Source organism: Lepidochelys olivacea (genome assembly GCF_965140295.1).
Source record: "Lepidochelys olivacea isolate rLepOli2 genome assembly, chromosome: 15".
Lineage (NCBI taxonomy): Eukaryota > Metazoa > Chordata > Testudines > Cheloniidae > Lepidochelys > Lepidochelys olivacea.
Window position 1 is genome coordinate 10,520,128 of NC_140425.1, and position 16,701 is coordinate 10,536,828.

The following is a 16,701-nucleotide window of genomic DNA, read 5'->3' on the forward strand; positions in this document are numbered from 1 at the left end:
AGTTTCCCACTGATATAATGGGAATGCACAGGGCCCTTTTATAAGACTCCCACAATTTACTGAACTTGTTAACCCCTTGGAGATTACTCATTAGGGGAGAAGGGATTCTCCTCCCCACAATTTGCCAAGATTGAGAAAAAGTATCAATCCTGCATGCAAATTTGATAAAGGAAATTGGCATGATTAGACTGGAACTGAAGGAGCAAAACAATTAGCCCACCACAAAACAAATCCATGGGCTAATTACGTAAAAAGCTCAGAGTCAGCAAAAAGAAGACAGAAGGCAAAGAGAGGGTAGAAGGTTGTCAGAAGTAAAAGGATATTAGCAGTTGCTGTATCTAGTGCTTTATAGTCAAAGCTTTTCAATTCTTTAATCCTATGACCACATGTTAACTACTGCAAGGGTCCAGAGCCTAAAAACTTATCAATAAGGGAAGTGGAGTGATAAATTTGCACTGTAATATAGTCAAAATACCTAAGAGACTCCGCGAGATTGAGAGGCGAGAATGCTAAAGCCATGGTCATCCAATGTTCAGTGAGGGTCCCAAGCCAGACTCTGCATTTGCCCATTCACCGTTTCACTCTATTAAGCTCAGAAAAAAAAAAAGGTCCCATGCTTCTCTTCAGCCCTGGTCCCCGCACAGTTTTTACACTACCCTTTTCCAAGTCATCACTAGCTGAGGATTTGCAGGAAAGGAATCGTGCACAAGCTCTTCTAAGCACAGGACAAGTTTTCCAGGAATCTTAACTCTGCTTAGCTGATTGCTTTGACAGGTAGAATCACTAGATGTCATATAATGCGGCTGTCACTTTCATAACCAACATATAAAATTTAGTCACGTGGTAATAAGTTGATACTTCGAATGGAGGAAGGATAAGTTTCTGGCATGTATTACTATACCCCACTGCAGGAATCTTCTGTTGGCACTCAGCTACCTCAGATTTCTCAACGGAGAATAAGTTTCTATAGGCTAGCTCTCACACTTTGCCTTTTTCAGACCATTAAGAGAAACCATGTTATTTCTCTTTATGGAACGGAAAGAAAAAAATGGTTTCCTGTTTGCCCACACCTGCTTTCCTTGATTAGGATATATTTACCTTCACTGTCACGTCTCACCCTATTGCTTTTTCTGGATTTACTGTTTTGCTCCATCTACCCCATAGTACAAGGGCACACAAAGACTAGGAAAACAAGTGAGGTTTTAAAACACATTAGCTGACTTTTTACATACCCTTTGGCCCCTAGCATAGACAGGACTTAGACACCTTTACAAATGCACGAGCTGAACACAGTACTCCCAGAATTGACAATGGTCCCCTAACACATTTTTAAACTCCACCTATTTCACGAGTCTAGACAGCGTCCAAGAGATTCCCCTATGGTTGTATAGGCTGAGCTTTTCTTACAATTTCCTACCACCGCCATTCTACCAGTGATATCAGCGACAAAGCATTAGGGTATTAGTGTAGACAAAGCATTAGGGTATTTTACAACCACATTGTTTAACCTAAAAACTCAGTCTAAGTAGGAAGACACGGAAGGAAGAAGAGCCAGGGCCTGGTGGTGCCGCACTGTACTAGAGCTGTGCTGGCATGGTTGCGCACTTGTGAGAAGTGTTAACATACAGCTCAGCATTGACAAGGCCTTAGACAAATCTGACTGTCCTCTCTGAAAAGACAGGTTGGGGGTGGTGGGGTGGTACAGGGACAAAGCACCAGACACCTTCTTTGACATTAAGATGATCACATTGGCTATCTCCTTAGACTTCATGCTCCATTGTTTCTCAAAGTCCTGGTCTACATTTGTTTGCTGGCATAGCTATGATGGTTAGGGATGTGATTTTTTCACACTCCCAACCCACACAGCGATGTAGGCAAAAGCCTGAGGCTATGTACACACGACACATGCTACCAGCTGACACTCTAGCACTGTAGGGCAGACACTTGCTACAGTGACAGAAGGAATTGTTCCCTCACTGTAGTAAATCCACCCCCCACCAAAGGCAGTAGTTAGCTCAATGGAAGAATGCTTCTGTCATCCTAGCTGTGTCTACCATGGGGGTTAGGTTGGCTTAAATACATCTCTCGGGGTGTGAATTTTTCACACCTCTGAGTAACATAGCTCAGTCAACTTAAGTTTTAGGAATAGATGCAGTTTTACTGGCAACACAGTCCTTTTGCCAGTATAAGCTGCATCTCCACTGGGGGGTCTGCCAGTAAAGGTTTATCGGCACAGCTATATCTGCCCATCAGTAGGCAGCTGCCATGCCTCAGTACCATGCTTCTCCAAGCCCACCCAAAAGCACAGACATACAACTTTATGTACCATGATGTTTCTTCCAGCAAGTTGCCATAGAAGGGCAGCAAATGGGAGAAAGGATTGTGACCAAATAAAATTCTGCCGTCACAGCTCCATGAGATACAAGTTTTTAAGACTTTCCATAGGACGTGCTGGCCAGGGACATTTTATTTTCCAAGACCTTCTCTCATTTGAAAACTTTTGGGAAAGGATAAGGAAAAAAATGCAAGTGAGTTTTCACAATTTCACGTATCAGAGATGGCTGGTAACTTTTTAATTCTCGCTTATGCCACATGCAGTTTAACTATAAGTACACAGAACACCCTGCAATGGGATAAAGAATATTTTAACAACGGGATGTCCTAAAATACCAGCCACATTATTCTAATTTCTTAATTGGGTAAATTGCTTTATCCCAAGGGAGGAATAAGAGGTATTTATGTACATGAGCACAAAGTCCAAACCATGGCAATACACAAGGTGCACAGATATGGTAGAGCCGAGAGCGGAAGAGAACAGGAGTGAGGTGCTGTATACATCAGAACTGCCCAGTTTGGCTCAGTGCCAGGGAGTCTGACTTTCAGGAAACAAATTCTCTCTGCATTTAGAAGGACGGGAAAAACATTTCTCCCAACTCCCTTCTTTCAGACTGGCCTCGCAGAGGCATCAGAAGGAAAGATTTAAACTGCAGCCTATGAGAGAGATAGGAAACTGCAGGGGGAAATCAACATTGTGTTCAATTAGCACGCTAATTAGATTGAAATCTCAACCCAGAGAGTCCTCCCAGCAGCAGGTCAGAACCCCATGCTGGAACGTCATTAATAAGCTGTTAATAGAACTACTGCAAAACTGGCTGCTAATCTAACTTCAGAGGAGGGCTAGAGCCACGTGACATTTTAGTCTAATTACTTACTACATCAGGATCTCACTACAATCAGGATCCCAAAACACCTCAGTTCTTCTGCTTTCTGCCCCTGCACAAGACAGGAGCGAAGCATTTTGGAGCGACACAGATGTGCAGCACCAGCAGTAGAAGCCTCAGTTCTTCAGGCAAGGAGATCTGAATAATCAAGAGTTGGAGGACTTACAGGTTACCCTGCGAGATTTTCTTTAGTTAAGGTTTCCTAGCTAGGATGGCATATGTGTCCATTCACAAAAAAGCCCCAGCCCTTGCAGAGCTCTCCCTTCTCTCTCATGTTATGGGAACTGAAGGCTCCATGAATTCCAGAGGGCACTTTGCTCTGCCAGTTTAAAGTGGGAGGCACACAAATACTATGATGGTGGGCTCCAGTAAAAAAAAAACAAAAAAAAAAACAACCCCTGACAGAAGGGAGAGATGAGTTATTTTGGTCAAGATGAAGGATGACCTTTCTCCAGGATAATCTATGGATTGGAAGGAGTCAGCCAATGGCTACAAGAAACATCAATACTTTCAACTATTCCATATAAACCCAATAAATAATTCATAGTTACATATAAAGTCTGCATCGTGGATGCTGAAAAGTCCTCCAGGAAATAAGCTCCATAGGCATTCTTTACCTTTTAAGCACAAAAAAATCCCTCTTCATATCTACAGCAGTCAGTCTAAAGTCCATGTTCTTTGGAAATATAATTTAACTTCTATGTATAGATGAAAGGCTGTATTATGCCCTTTTCTAGGCTGATCTATAGTCTAAATCCATTGCGTGTATCCTAAATGGTAGCTCTTCAGTTAGATTAAACCATTCAAAGGATTCCCCCCCCTCCCCCCATCCATGGCAGGTCTGTCCTGTTCTTCCCTCTTAATAGGAGAGGTTTTCCCACAGAAATAAGTCCCAAGCTGAGATTGCAAATCACTCTGTTTGTCTTTGGAAATCTCAAGATGAGAGTTTAAGCTCTTGTCTTGCTGTTCCGGACGCCAGTCCTCAGTTTGTTTTCCCCATGTAAGTTCATATTTTGCAGCTTTCAAATAGGCAGGAGCTCAGGGGGATACTCGCCATAGCAGTACTTTGCAATGGGGTCTCTGTAGGTGTTTTCGTGCTGCACGCTCTGTTGGAAAGAGAGGGAAAAGCCCTTAGGAACAACATGTGCTATTAAAAAGCAGCTCTCCAGTGTAAAATACCTCATTCCTCTCCCACAAAAGGAAGGTGGCTGTAGTGTTTATATGGCAATGGCTGTTTCACAGACACACCATCATAGTATCTACGGAGCATAGCTTAAAAAAAAAAAAAATTTACTTGCAACATTACAACACACAATCGCTGAACTGTAGCCAGAAGCTCCTTTAGAGTAAATACCCAAGCAGGCTGGAGTCAGACTGCTCCAGTTCCTGTGCACACATTCTAATCAAACTCTATTCAAAAACAAACAAACAAAACAAGTCAGTGCTTGAGATATAGAAGTGTATAGCAGAGGAACCTAGAGTCAAGACACTGGATCTCCCCTTCCCAAAGACCTAGAGACATTTGGAGCTATCATCCCTCATTTATGGTTCAGGCATCATCTCTACTTTGTAATAGGAGCTCCTGCTTAAGTACACCATAAGAAGGTGGGGGTATCACCTCACCACCAACTTCCAACAGGTACCGTGTTTGCTTAAAACAAGACTTCTGCTAACCAAACAGGCTTGAAATGGTGGTGGTTTTAATTATAAGTACCTAGCATTGGTTTGTGTATTTTTAACATCACTTAAAATTTCTACAGTCAGCAGACTTACAGTGGTGATTACCCAGATGTATTGTTTCATTTACAGTACAATATAGGATTACTAAAGCTGCTGGGGAAACAGGCAGACTAATGTACTTGGTTGGCCGCATTTCAGTCTAGTAGTCCCTTTACAGCATGTCTCTAGTGCTAAGAACAAGTCAGTGTCCATTTCTGTACTGCTCTAGCAGGGCATTATGCCCCTAGTTGAGTGAGAAAGCTACTCACTTCTCTCCCAAGGCTGGCTCCCAAGGACAACCTCAACGCGTACAAGTGTTGGCTCACATAGAATCATAGAATATCAGGGTTGGAAGGGACCCCAGAAGGTCATCTAGTCCAACCCCCTGCTCAAAGCAGGACCAATTCCCAGTTAAATCATCCCAGCCAGGGCTTTGTCAAGCCTGACCTTAAAAACCTCTAAGGAAGGAGATTCTACCACCTCCCTAGGTAACGCATTCCAGTGTTTCACCACCCTCTTAGTGAAAAAGTTTTTCCTAATATCCAATCTAAACCTCCCCCACTGCAACTTGAGACCATTACTCCTCGTTCTGTCATCTGCTACCATTGAGAACAGTCTAGAGCCATCCTCTTTGGAACCCCCTTTCAGGTAGTTGAAAGCAGCTATCAAATCCCCCCTCATTCTTCTCTTCTGCAGGCTAAACAATCCCAGCTCCCTCAGCCTCTCCTCATAACTCATGTGTTCCAGTCCCCTAATCATTTTTGTTGCCATGCACTCACATGTGCACATATAAGAAATATAGGGCTTCTCTTCACTACTGGGGTAAGTCAACCTAAGTTACGCTACTCCAGCTATGTGAATAACGTAGCTGGAGTCGATGTAGCTTAGGTCGACTTACAGTGGTGCCTTCACTGCTCTGCGTTGATGGGAGACACTCTCCAGTCGAGTTCCCTTATTCTTCTCGGAGAGGTGGAGTACCAGGGTCCACCGGAGAGTGCTCTGCCATCGATTTAGTGGGACTTCACTAGACTCGCTAAATTGACCCCTGCTGCATCGATTGCAGCAGCATTGATCTCCCCGTAGTAAAGACAAACCCATACATTTAGAGCATCAACACCACCTTCTCAGATATTTTTGGCACCTCCCTTCCCTCCTCCACTTCACATGCTGCAGCATCTGACCTGTGATGAAGTCCTGCACTTGGCCAAGCACAACTCAAAGTGATCTTCCACAGCCGTGAAGAGGTTCTGGAAAGCGATAGCTGCCCTGTTCAGGAAACGCTCCAGGAGAAGTTGCTGAGAGAGGCAGAAATAATAAGCACCTATGTAAGTTAGTTATGGAAGGGGAATGGAGAAAAGTGGATTTCTTTGTTAGCATACACTGCGAGTTTGACAATTAAGGTTACAGCAGAACAATTTCACCAAACTTTTCTTCTCACATTGTCTTTTGAAAGGTTTATTAGCAATGCTTTCTCAGTGCTCCATTTCTTAATAATAATGTTCAAAGTAGCTTTGGACTGTGCCTGCTTAATGGAATGTAGGGAAGTGCTGCAGTGCTAATACTCAAGGACCAGGCAAGATCGTTGAAAAGGAGAGCTTTGAGTCATGAAGAAAGATATTCTTGTGGCCGCAGCTCTGTGATGCAAGAAGGAAATCTGGGCTCATTTCCTGATTCAGAGTCCCTTAATCTTTGTGCCTCGGTTTTCCCTGATGTCTCATCAGTAAAATGGGGATAATACTTCCCTTCTGTACTTCATGAGAAGCTTCATCTATGTTTACATGGCACTCAGACACTACAGGGAGAGGGGTTTGTGTTTGTCCAAGCCAACATTCCCTGCTACCAGGTATCAACCTCCCCAAGCTCATTCAGCCTCATGCCTCTGCTGTTCACATACACAGTGCTGCCCCAAAACCAACACCAAGGAGCAGGCACGTAGTGCTTAACCCGACATGCTGGCAGCAGCAGTCTTCTCCGTTTCACTCTAGTGCTTCTGCCACCAGCATCTTGGGTTAAGCACTACCTGGAGAAGTGGCAAAGGAGCAGTCCTTCCCCCCTGAAAGTCTGATGCCAGTTTTGTTGCACATCTGATCCAATCTGCACCTCTCTAGGGGAGGTATCTGAATGTCAGGATAGTCAACTGGTATAAGCTTGCAGTCTTAGGGTGACATCTGTTGGCATCCTACAGACCTGACACTTGGTTATTATTAAGCATCCAAAAATAAGTTTACAGGCAGTGGAAAGTTATGAAGGATCCTCTGGGATAAGAGGTGTAATACAAGTATAAGACGTTGTTATTACAGCGGGTTGAAAAAAACTTTGACATTTTTGCATTCTCTGGAAAACGGTTCCGTCAAAATCAGAATACTTAACAAAAATGACGCCAGTTTGCCAAAATTTCATTTTGGAGAAAAACCAGGAACAGAGTTCCAAGGACATCAAAACATCCAAAACAGTTGGAACGAAACACTGATTTTTTTCTGTTTGGAAATAACTTTTTGTTTTGAATTTTTTTTTTTATTTTGTATTACATAAAAAAGGTGCACTGAAACATTTCAATCTTGTCAAAAGGAAATGTACTGATTTAACTCAAAATAATGATGCAGAGTGGCCTCCCTCTCATACAAAGAGGGTTACCGCCCCCTGGTGGGCACCACCAACCTCACCCCACCCCGCCCTATTTGCGGCTCAGTTGTGGCTACACCAGGAAAGGAGGCAGACGTCCCTCCCAGGGAGCTGAACCCTCAGCAAAGCCTGCGACAGGCAGCAGGGAGAAAAGGCAAACCACTGCCCCAGGAGATGGAAGACCCTGGGGAGAGACCAGAGGAAGGCCTGCCTGACTGTGAGATTGAGAGCCAGGTCCCAGCAGTGATGGAGTAGCGACAGCAGGAACTGCTAGGAAGTAGCCCAGGGAAAGAAGATTTTGGTCTGGTTGTGCTGCCGGGATGTGAGGCAGCTACCACATGTTTCCCTGCCAACCCAGTGGCGGGATTGCCTGCCACTGCTAGGGCCCTGAGCTGAGACCTGGTGGAGTAGGGTGGGCCCGGATCCCCTGCCCCCAGCCCTGTGTGAGAGGCTAGCAGTGCACTAACCTTTAGGCCAGAAGGCCAGCAACATAGATAATTGTTGCTGTTTGTTCCATCGAGGAGGCTGAGAGCTATAAACCGTTAATTGCTCTGCCCATGCTGAGCAGGCCAGAGCTCTAGCCTATTGCTACTTGCCCCAGCCAGGAGGCAGCGGGCCACAGACTGCTGAAGTGCTTTGCCCACACCCAGAGGGTCAGAGCCCGAGACTGTGCTGTGCCCACCCTGCCAGGAGGCCAGGGCTACCAGCTGACTGCAGGAATGGTTGACTTCTCCTTGTTGGAGACCTGAAATGATATCTGGGTGATTATGTGGCTATAAGGTAGAACAGCCAATGGACACACTGACTGATGGATGCTGCCAAGAGGGCACCTGGACTCAGAGGGAGGATGGCGACAAATGGATTTTTCAAAAATTTTCTTTCATGGAGAATTTTGAAATTTACTGCCTCTCTTTCTTAACTGGAATGAAGAAATCTCAAAATCCCTCGCAAAATGGACTTTCCATCCTCCACAGAGCTCGAGCGGTTATTGTGAGACAATTTCTGACAGGGTCCTAGCAGGCTTTCCCCCATGTCCAGGTCCCCTCACCATGAGCGTACACACGTGGCCGGCCGTCTGAACAGGATAAGCAAAGAGGCGCTCCACGCACCTTGTTGGGCTGCAGGCAGCAGGAAACGCAGTACTCGTACACGCTGCAACAACCGTTGGGCAGGCAGCTCTCACAACTATAGAGCTTTGTGCTAGGCACATTGACGTTACAACAGCCGTTCACCAACACGTCCTTCCTTTCACAGACATAGCCTGAAAAACAGAGGAAAAAGGAGTAACTTATAGAATCCACTCTGCTGCGCCTCCCACTGGAGCAGGGGCATGGAACGTAACGGGGCTCTCATAAGGAGCGCATGTACAAGATTAGGACCCTATCATTTGAGAACAGCCAAGTTTGAGGAATGCTGCTGTACACCAATGACTGATATGACCAGGTGGCCCAGCAGATGCTATTTGGAAATAATGAATCTTACGGCCAGTCTGTACTATAATAATTCTTTGTAGATAAATATATTGGACTAAAATACATTCTAAGGACCAAAACTTACACTCTTCCTAATTTGACGTAGTGCTTTTTTTTTTTTTTTTTTGGGCGGGGGGGAGGGGTTATAGTAATTTCACCCAATACTTCTCCAGGTAGATCACTGCCCCTCTCAATCTGAAAACGAACACTGTCCCAAATACACACTGTTTAGCGATTGCAGTAATCCCCGGGTGCGATTGTCGCTTGATCCAACATACCCAAACTATCTTTAATCTTGCTAGTTTGGCTACCGGAGTAGCAAAGCCGTGGCAGTGTGAGCTGCACAAATCCAACTGAAATCCTGGGTAAGTACTTCTAAGGCTAGCCGGCACTGACGTTCACATTGCAGCAGCTTCATTGCTCCGGGTCCCATACTAGCAAATTAAAGCTATTTTAGGTATATCAGCTTGCGCTGCAATCATGCCCCATGATTACAGTCTAGATATACCCTGCGTACGAAACGGACTTGTCACTTAGGAGGAGGCTTAACTGAGTAGGTCCATTATGAACCTTTCTGAAGAAGTAGCATCGCCTCAGTGTTTTAGGGAATGTGTAAACTAGGAACTTTGGGGACTGGCATTCAAATCCTAGCTTGACTCACAAGTGACAGCGAGTTTAGTAGACCAGTGGTTCTCAACCGGGAGTCTGGGGCCCCCTGGGGGCCATGAGCTGGTTTCAGGGGGTCCGCCAATCAGGGCTAGCATTAGACTCGCTGGGGCCCAGGGCACAAAGCTGAAGCCCCACTGCATGGGGCGGAAGCCCAGGGCCCTGGGTCCCACCACCCAGGGCTAAAACTGAAGGCTGAGCAAAGTAGCTTTGCAGGGGCCCCTATGGCATGGGGCCCCGGGCAATTGCCCTGCTTGCTGCCCCCTAACGCCGGCCCTGGCTTTTATATGCAGAAAAAAAACAGGTGGGCTGTGGAGTTTTTATAGCCTTTTGGGGGGGCCTCAGAAAGAAAAATGTTGAGAACCCTGCAGTAGATCTCAGTTTAGTCTCTACTTGCATACATCACAAAAGCTACTACACAATTTTTGCATGACTGATGACGACCTCTCGTCAAGAAAAGCCCAGTGCTGGAACAAGAGCAAGGTGCATTGCAAAGCTGTCTGTGGGGGAAGCTTGTACAAGACTCCTTGCTTAAAGTCGTCCTGGTTAACGTTGTTTCGTTGTTACATTGCTGATCACTTAGGGAACATGCTCATTTAAAGTTGCACAATGCTCCCTTTTAACCTCGTTTGGCAGGCGTCCGCTTTGTGCACTGCTTGCAGGAAGAGCAGCCCGTTGGAGCTAGCTGGTGGGGGCTTAGAACCAGGGTGGGCTGGCAGCCCCCCTATCAGCTCCCTGCTCCCCTAAGTTCCCTGAGCGGCAGCCGCCCAGCAAGCTACCAATTGCCAGCAGTTCAGCTGTCCCTCCCCCCGCTGCCATGTGCGGCTCCTGCCCTCTGCCTTGGAGCTGCTCTCTGGAGTCTCCTGCTTGCTGGGGAGGGAGGGGGGCAGGAGGGAAGAAGACGGGGGCTAATGTCAGGGTGTCCCCCTCCCCCTTGCTTCTGAACCCACTTACCCCATCTCCATAGAGCAAAGTGGGACATGACAGGGCTTGGGACAGAGGGAGCTTGCTGATTAACTTAACAAGGCAGTGTACTCAAGAGTGAGTCAGAGAACTTAAAGGGGAACTGCGCTTGTAAGTATCTTAAAAACAGATTTGCAATAATAAAACAATGAGGTTAGTTGAGCATTTGAGCAAGTCGTGAATCATTTTCAGACAAGCCAAAAGAAAGAAAGATGATGTTTGTAGTGTACCTTTAAAAGAAAAACTGCATGTATTTTACCTCTAACGGATGCCATTATGAAATATGCCCTCTGCATTCCTATTAGGGGCAGACCAGTTAGATACATTCAAACAACTTTAAAATGACCATTTGATAAGGATGGGTGGCCAGTGATCTTAGGGTTTTGTTGCAATAAAACATGAAAAGGAACTAGGGTGGAAATGTCACCTACACTTAAGCCATCTCACATTATGAACCAGTTAGATCTCAGAGGCTAAGGAGGGATGGGGTCAGCTTCAGAATTTGGATGAGTCCATTTAAGTGCTACAGAAGGTGAATCCTGCAGAAAGCATTCTATTCACTTCCCCAAGTCAACACTGAACCAAAATTCCAAGCATGGTGTTTTTAAAAATACGTAAAAGTGCAATGACTGGAGTTTTTACTGTCCTGGCTAAATTCAAATTTCAAGTAGCAATCCCTCCACTTTAGTGCATTCCCACTAGAGTAAATTATTTTGTTATGGGAAATGTCTCAAATGCTACTTCCCTATAATAGAACATGGTCTCCAGATGAAGTGAAGGGTGATCAGGAATGTATGCAACTACCTCTGGCGTGCTGTTAAGATAGTTGCTGCATTCACCCCAGAAGTACCTACAGCCATTACTGAACATCCCGTGCTTCAATTCAAGGGGGTGTCCTATTGCAAGGAAGCTGAACATAGCCATTATATGAACAACATACCCGCATATCTCAGTGTCTGTACTTTGACCCGTTAACCTTTTAACCCCAATAGGGGATATTGCAGATTATGTATTTCTTACGCCATCCGATCCTAAACTGAACTTCACACCCCTTGATAATCTGTATGTTATTCCCTGATAACCAGAAACTTCTATGCTTAAACTCTGTACCTTTTTTTTTTTTAAACATCTTAATAAAATTCTTAAATCTGAGTCAACATTTCTACAACAGAAGAATTTACTCTAGTGGGAATGCATGAGAGTGGAGGGAATTGCTACTTGAGGGTCCCAGCAAAGATCAGAGGGTACACACAGTGCTGAGCATTATGGTTTGCAGGAAAGGCTCTTATCAGTGGCCTTACCCAGCTCATCCGTAATGAATAGCTTCCCCTGGACAGAATTTCTGCACTGGTTACTCAGCTGACTGCTATTTCCCAGGCTGAACTGCACCTTCCACATGATGGGCTCATGTTCCTGTACCTGGAGAAGATTCCGATCATGTACTGTCCTCTCTTCCTGCAACAAACCACAGCAATGCAAGTTAACACACAGTTCCCTTCTCTTACTCAACTCTGCGCTCCATTCCCTCAGCTAAACTCTAATTCAGGGGTCTCAAACACACGGCCTGCAGCGTTATTTTCTGCTGCCTGCCAGCTCCCCGAGACCCCCGCGCCCCCTCCAGCATTTACCTAGAGCGGCTCTGGCCCAGTGCACACCGGGGGCAGGGCAGGGAAGGGGTTGGAATGGGGGCAGGGAAGGGGTGGGAAGAGGCAGGGCAGGGGTGGGGCCTCACAGAAGGGGTGGGGTGGGGGCAGGGGCAGGGCAGTGGGGGGTTGGTCAGCGGTGCGGCCCTTGGGCCAATGTACTAGTCCTCATGTGGCCCTCATGGTCATTTGAGTTTGAGACCCCTGCTCTAATTGTTGCAATTCCCAAGACAGAAGGAAACTGCAAGAAACTAACATAGTATGAGATATCACACCGACAGTCAAAAACAGTGGTTTACCACATATTGCATGTAACATTAAACCAGCACCATAAAAATTAAGGGGGCTGTAGATATTAAGTGCAGAACTATTTAACACAATGTTCCTCAGACATTATTTCAGGCCATAAAAGTAGCATTCCCTTCTCTAAGTAATCTACATTACAAGTTGTTTCACCCTCTTCCTAGTAACACAAAGAATGCTCTCTCCTTTCCATCCCCCATCAGCCATCTTTACAAAGCAGGGACACTAAGAACAATAAAATGTGTACTTCTGTAGTACCTTTCATCCAAGGATCCCAAAGTACTTGGTCAGTGTTCACTTTGAAGTAAGCCTTGCTACCCACTTCTGGAGAGATTTATTAAATATTGTGTTCCCAGTTTAAAGATGGGAGAAACTGAGACATAGAGCACTGAAAGCCTACATTTTCCAGAAGTATCCGATGAAGTGAGCTGTAGCTCACAAAAGCTTATGCTCAAATAAATTTGTTACTCTCTAAGATGCCACAAGAACTCTTTTTCTTTTCACTAACTTTGGATAACTTGAAACACCTAAGGTCTAATTTTCATTGGTGCAGCCCTTGCAGGACTTCAGTTTAGGTCAAAAAGAGCTGCAGTTTCTCGGCACCTCTGAAAATCAGGTCCTGCAGATGCTCGGCACCCAAAATCACTGACCACTTGTAAAAATTTGGCTTAGCTTAACTGATTTACTCAAGTCATATAGGGAGTGCGGCAGCCAGGGCAGAAACCAAGAATCCGGACACCTGGCCCCCATGTTCTAGTCACTAAAACACTCTCCCTTGCAAGATCTACTATTGCTCCAGACAGGTCAGACAAACAAAGCTGCTTTTTCTACCTCACCTCAAATAAAGATGTTGTGATATATGATAGAGGCAGTTCAAGACCAGCCAGGCGAGGTCCATTTGAGGATGGACAGATACTCAAAACATTTCAAGATTGCCTTTGGAAACCCATCTTACACATGCACCTTTAAAGCAGCTCTGCAGACCAAAAGAATAGGGTTTTATGTGGGTGCTGCTTAAGAAAATACAACAGGCGTCAAGAAATTTAGGCCTCATGTTGGACTTATCCTAAGATTGTAACAATTCTAGAGCAAGTCTCACCAGCAGGAATCTGTATTTTTCTTTAAACAAAGACCTAATTTCAGGGATATTTTTAAACAAAGCTCTTTTACAAGGGGGGAAAATGTCCTGACCTTTAATAAAAGAAGGTTAGTTCATTTAAGAAAATAATGAATTTACACATGTAGAGATTTTCATGGTCACCTAAGGGAGTTAAGTATTCAGCTCCCATTAGTTTTCACCATTTATGATATCTGCTCTCTTTCAGCAGCTCACTGAGGTCCCAATCCTTCAACCAGATTTACAACTACAGGCCCTTATGCCTGCATGGCTCCTAATGTAGAATTAGGGCCTTTGCTTGGAGCAGTTAGTTTTACTTTTTGGCCCTTATGCACAATGCTGTTATCCTGCTTGGAATGGCATTTCACAACATACATTACAAGAGAATACTTTGATCCCATAAAACTTTCCAGTTGCCCTTTAGATCCCACGAACACGTTGCTATAAGGTATTAGTGATGTTAAACGTTCACTTGACACAAAGTTTCAGGTTCAGGCTCCTAACTTACTAACAGTACCCCTTAAATCTTACTGAAGATGTTGGTGGAACAAAAGGAACCCATGATAAGATTTTGAGATCCATCATTAACACAAGTTTTAAAAAAAAATCTTAGTATTTCAGCATATTATTTTTAGGTCACTCTGCTAACCACCACAAATAATTTACAACCTGCAAGAGAAATCATTTTTAAAATCTCTTACGATGTGCTGCAAGTTTACACAGGGTAAACTTACCCTTACTTTGGGCAGGGTGGGGGGATGTTCTCTATCTCAAGGAGCTTACAGACAAGGGGCCCAAACCTGCAGCCATCACCAGATGCAATACTTATTTCAAATTTGTAGTCATACGATGGGAGCGCTTCCAGCAGTAATAAGCACCATATTTGACATTAAGTGTTTTTGTAGGGCTGGGCCTAGACTTACAGAGAAATGGGGCAGTGAGGGGGGAAAAGACAAAGAAGAAAACCAATACTGACCTGTTTGAAGGTACTGGTAAGGAAATAGATGAGGGAGAGTCCAAATACAATACCCAGGACCCAACGCTTCCTCAGCAGCCTGCGCCACACCATTGACAGAAAGTGCACCATTCCCATATACACCTTCACTGAGACTGCTCTGTTGGGTTTTTCCCCTTGTTGCACTACCTGCATCAGGTTCTGATTCTCCCTGGATTTTTCTCATTTATCCTTCAGCCACTGCACTTGCTCCATTAGGCGGGGAATGTAAAGAATTCCTAGAGGTAAACTAATGTTTCCAGGAGTGCATCAATCAGCTGCACACTGAACCAGCCGGAGAAGTCTCTGGAGGAGTTGGAAGAACACTAAAAAAAAAACCAAAAAAAAAAAACCCTTTGAACATAAAAGCTATCACTTAAAATCCTCACCAGGAGTTTGGGACTAAACACAGAGAGAAAAGCCGCAGCTTTCCCTGCGTGAGCAAATGTTTAAACCGAGCTGTTTAGGGGGGGACACACTTCAGGAGGGAACACACTTAAAAAGCAAAGGGAAGTCTCAGCTGCAGCCAGGTCCATCTAACTATCTTTACGCACAGATTTAGCGTGAAGTAGAGGCACTCATAGACTATCAGGGTGGGAAGGGACCTCAGGAGGTCATCTAGTCCAACCCCCTGCTCAAAGCAGGACCCATCCTCAATTTTTGCCCCAGATCCCTAAATGGCCCCCTCAAGGATTGAACTCCTGGCTTTAGCAGGCCAATGCTCAAACCACCGAGCTGTCCTTCCCCCCATATCCAACGGGGGAGGGGGGGGGAAATACCCTCGCCTCCTTTCTCAGAAAAGGATCAACCAAAAAAAACCCAAACGGAGTCCCTGATTCCGAAGCGCCGAATCGGAAGCTACAGCGCCGCTAACCCGCCCCCTCCCTGCTCCTGTCACCTGCACCAAAGGAACCGAAACCCACCCGCAACGCGCTCCCGATCCGGATCCGGATCCCGATCCCGCTCCGGCGCAGGACCCGCGGCGCCCGTCGCCCCAGTCTGATAGGCCGCGGGAGAAGAGGGAGGGAGGGAGGAAGGAAGTTACTTTGTGTCCCTCCTGGAAGCGGGGGGGGATCGGAAGTCACCAGTCACGTGGGTGGCTTTGTTTCTCCCCGTTGGCTTGGCAGGGTTTGGGCGATGGAGCTTGTGATTGCTGGATTGTGAGGGTAGGTGAAGGGGCTCGGTGCTGTCTGTCCTCCTGTCTAGCGTGGTGTGTTTTTCGAGAGTGAAATCCTGCATTTTAAAAGGGTGGGATGGTGACTCTGTGGTATCCGTGTTTATTGTGCTGCTGCGTTCAAAGAAGGGGGAGATTCCTCTCCTCTCCTTCCCTACCCAACCCCCCCCCACCCCCCCGCAATTGTTTAGCCACCTCCTTCATCACAAGTTTCATTTGTCAAATCTCGTAATAGCTGGGGAAGCCTGAGCGCAGCCAGAGAAAATAGTCGGTCATCAGATCAAACACTCTGCAGCCTTACCCTTGTTAGGTTAGCTTCAAATTGCAGCGTATTGTGAGGCATCGGGACAGGCCTGCCCTGTTGTGTGTGTGCATAATAAACAGACAAGAAGGTTTGCATGTCTGCTTTTTATTCTGTGTTTGTACAGCACCTAGCACAATGGTGCCTTAGTCCTTGACTGGGGCTTCTAGTTAGTACTGAAATACAAATAATAAAAATAAAAACAATTTATTTTGCAAATATGACCCCTTAGAGCATGCTGTTCTTATACCTAATTAGTATGGTACTCTTTGCCTGGGATGTGAACATTGGAATACTGTGCAATCTTTGACTATCCAAAGTCCTCTGTTAGCAAGAAGTATGTAGCCTGGTTTGTTTTTTCCTGGTATAAATGCTAGTGTGCATATGGCACAGCAGGTGCAAAATTACCATATGTCACAACAGGATGTGGAACTGCCAAATCCAGACACAACTCAATCATTCAGTGTTTAAGTTAGGTATCTTTTGAGATGGTATCTACCCCAATG

The 16,701-nt window shown here is 45.4% G+C and overlaps 2 protein-coding genes across 5 annotated transcripts in view; one reads left to right on the forward strand and one right to left on the reverse strand.

The window, feature by feature from the left end:
- Positions 1 to 2,449: 2,449 nt before the first annotated feature.
- On the reverse strand, positions 2,450 to 15,771 carry SPRING1 (SREBF pathway regulator in golgi 1). The gene is made up of 6 exons (XM_084649485.1): positions 15,644 to 15,771; positions 14,703 to 15,046; positions 11,965 to 12,118; positions 8,672 to 8,823; positions 6,122 to 6,235; positions 2,450 to 4,327 (listed from the first exon to the last, which is right to left on the reverse strand). The coding sequence occupies exons 2-6, from the start codon at positions 14,874 to 14,876 to the stop codon at positions 4,244 to 4,246; spliced, it is 678 nt and encodes a 225-aa protein (XP_084505611.1). The 5' UTR covers positions 14,877 to 15,046; positions 15,644 to 15,771; the 3' UTR covers positions 2,450 to 4,243.
- Positions 15,772 to 15,795: 24 nt separating this feature from the next.
- The window catches only part of RNFT2 (ring finger protein, transmembrane 2), a 42,264-nt gene continuing 41,358 nt past the window's right edge, over positions 15,796 to 16,701 (forward strand). For 3 of the 4 annotated variants that reach the window (XM_084649033.1, XM_084649035.1, XM_084649036.1), the window contains exon 1: positions 15,796 to 15,886. The gene's annotated coding sequence lies outside the window, so the exon portion shown is untranslated. The remainder of the gene's footprint in view (positions 15,887 to 16,701) is intronic. The other variant, XM_084649034.1, reaches the window with a different exon arrangement.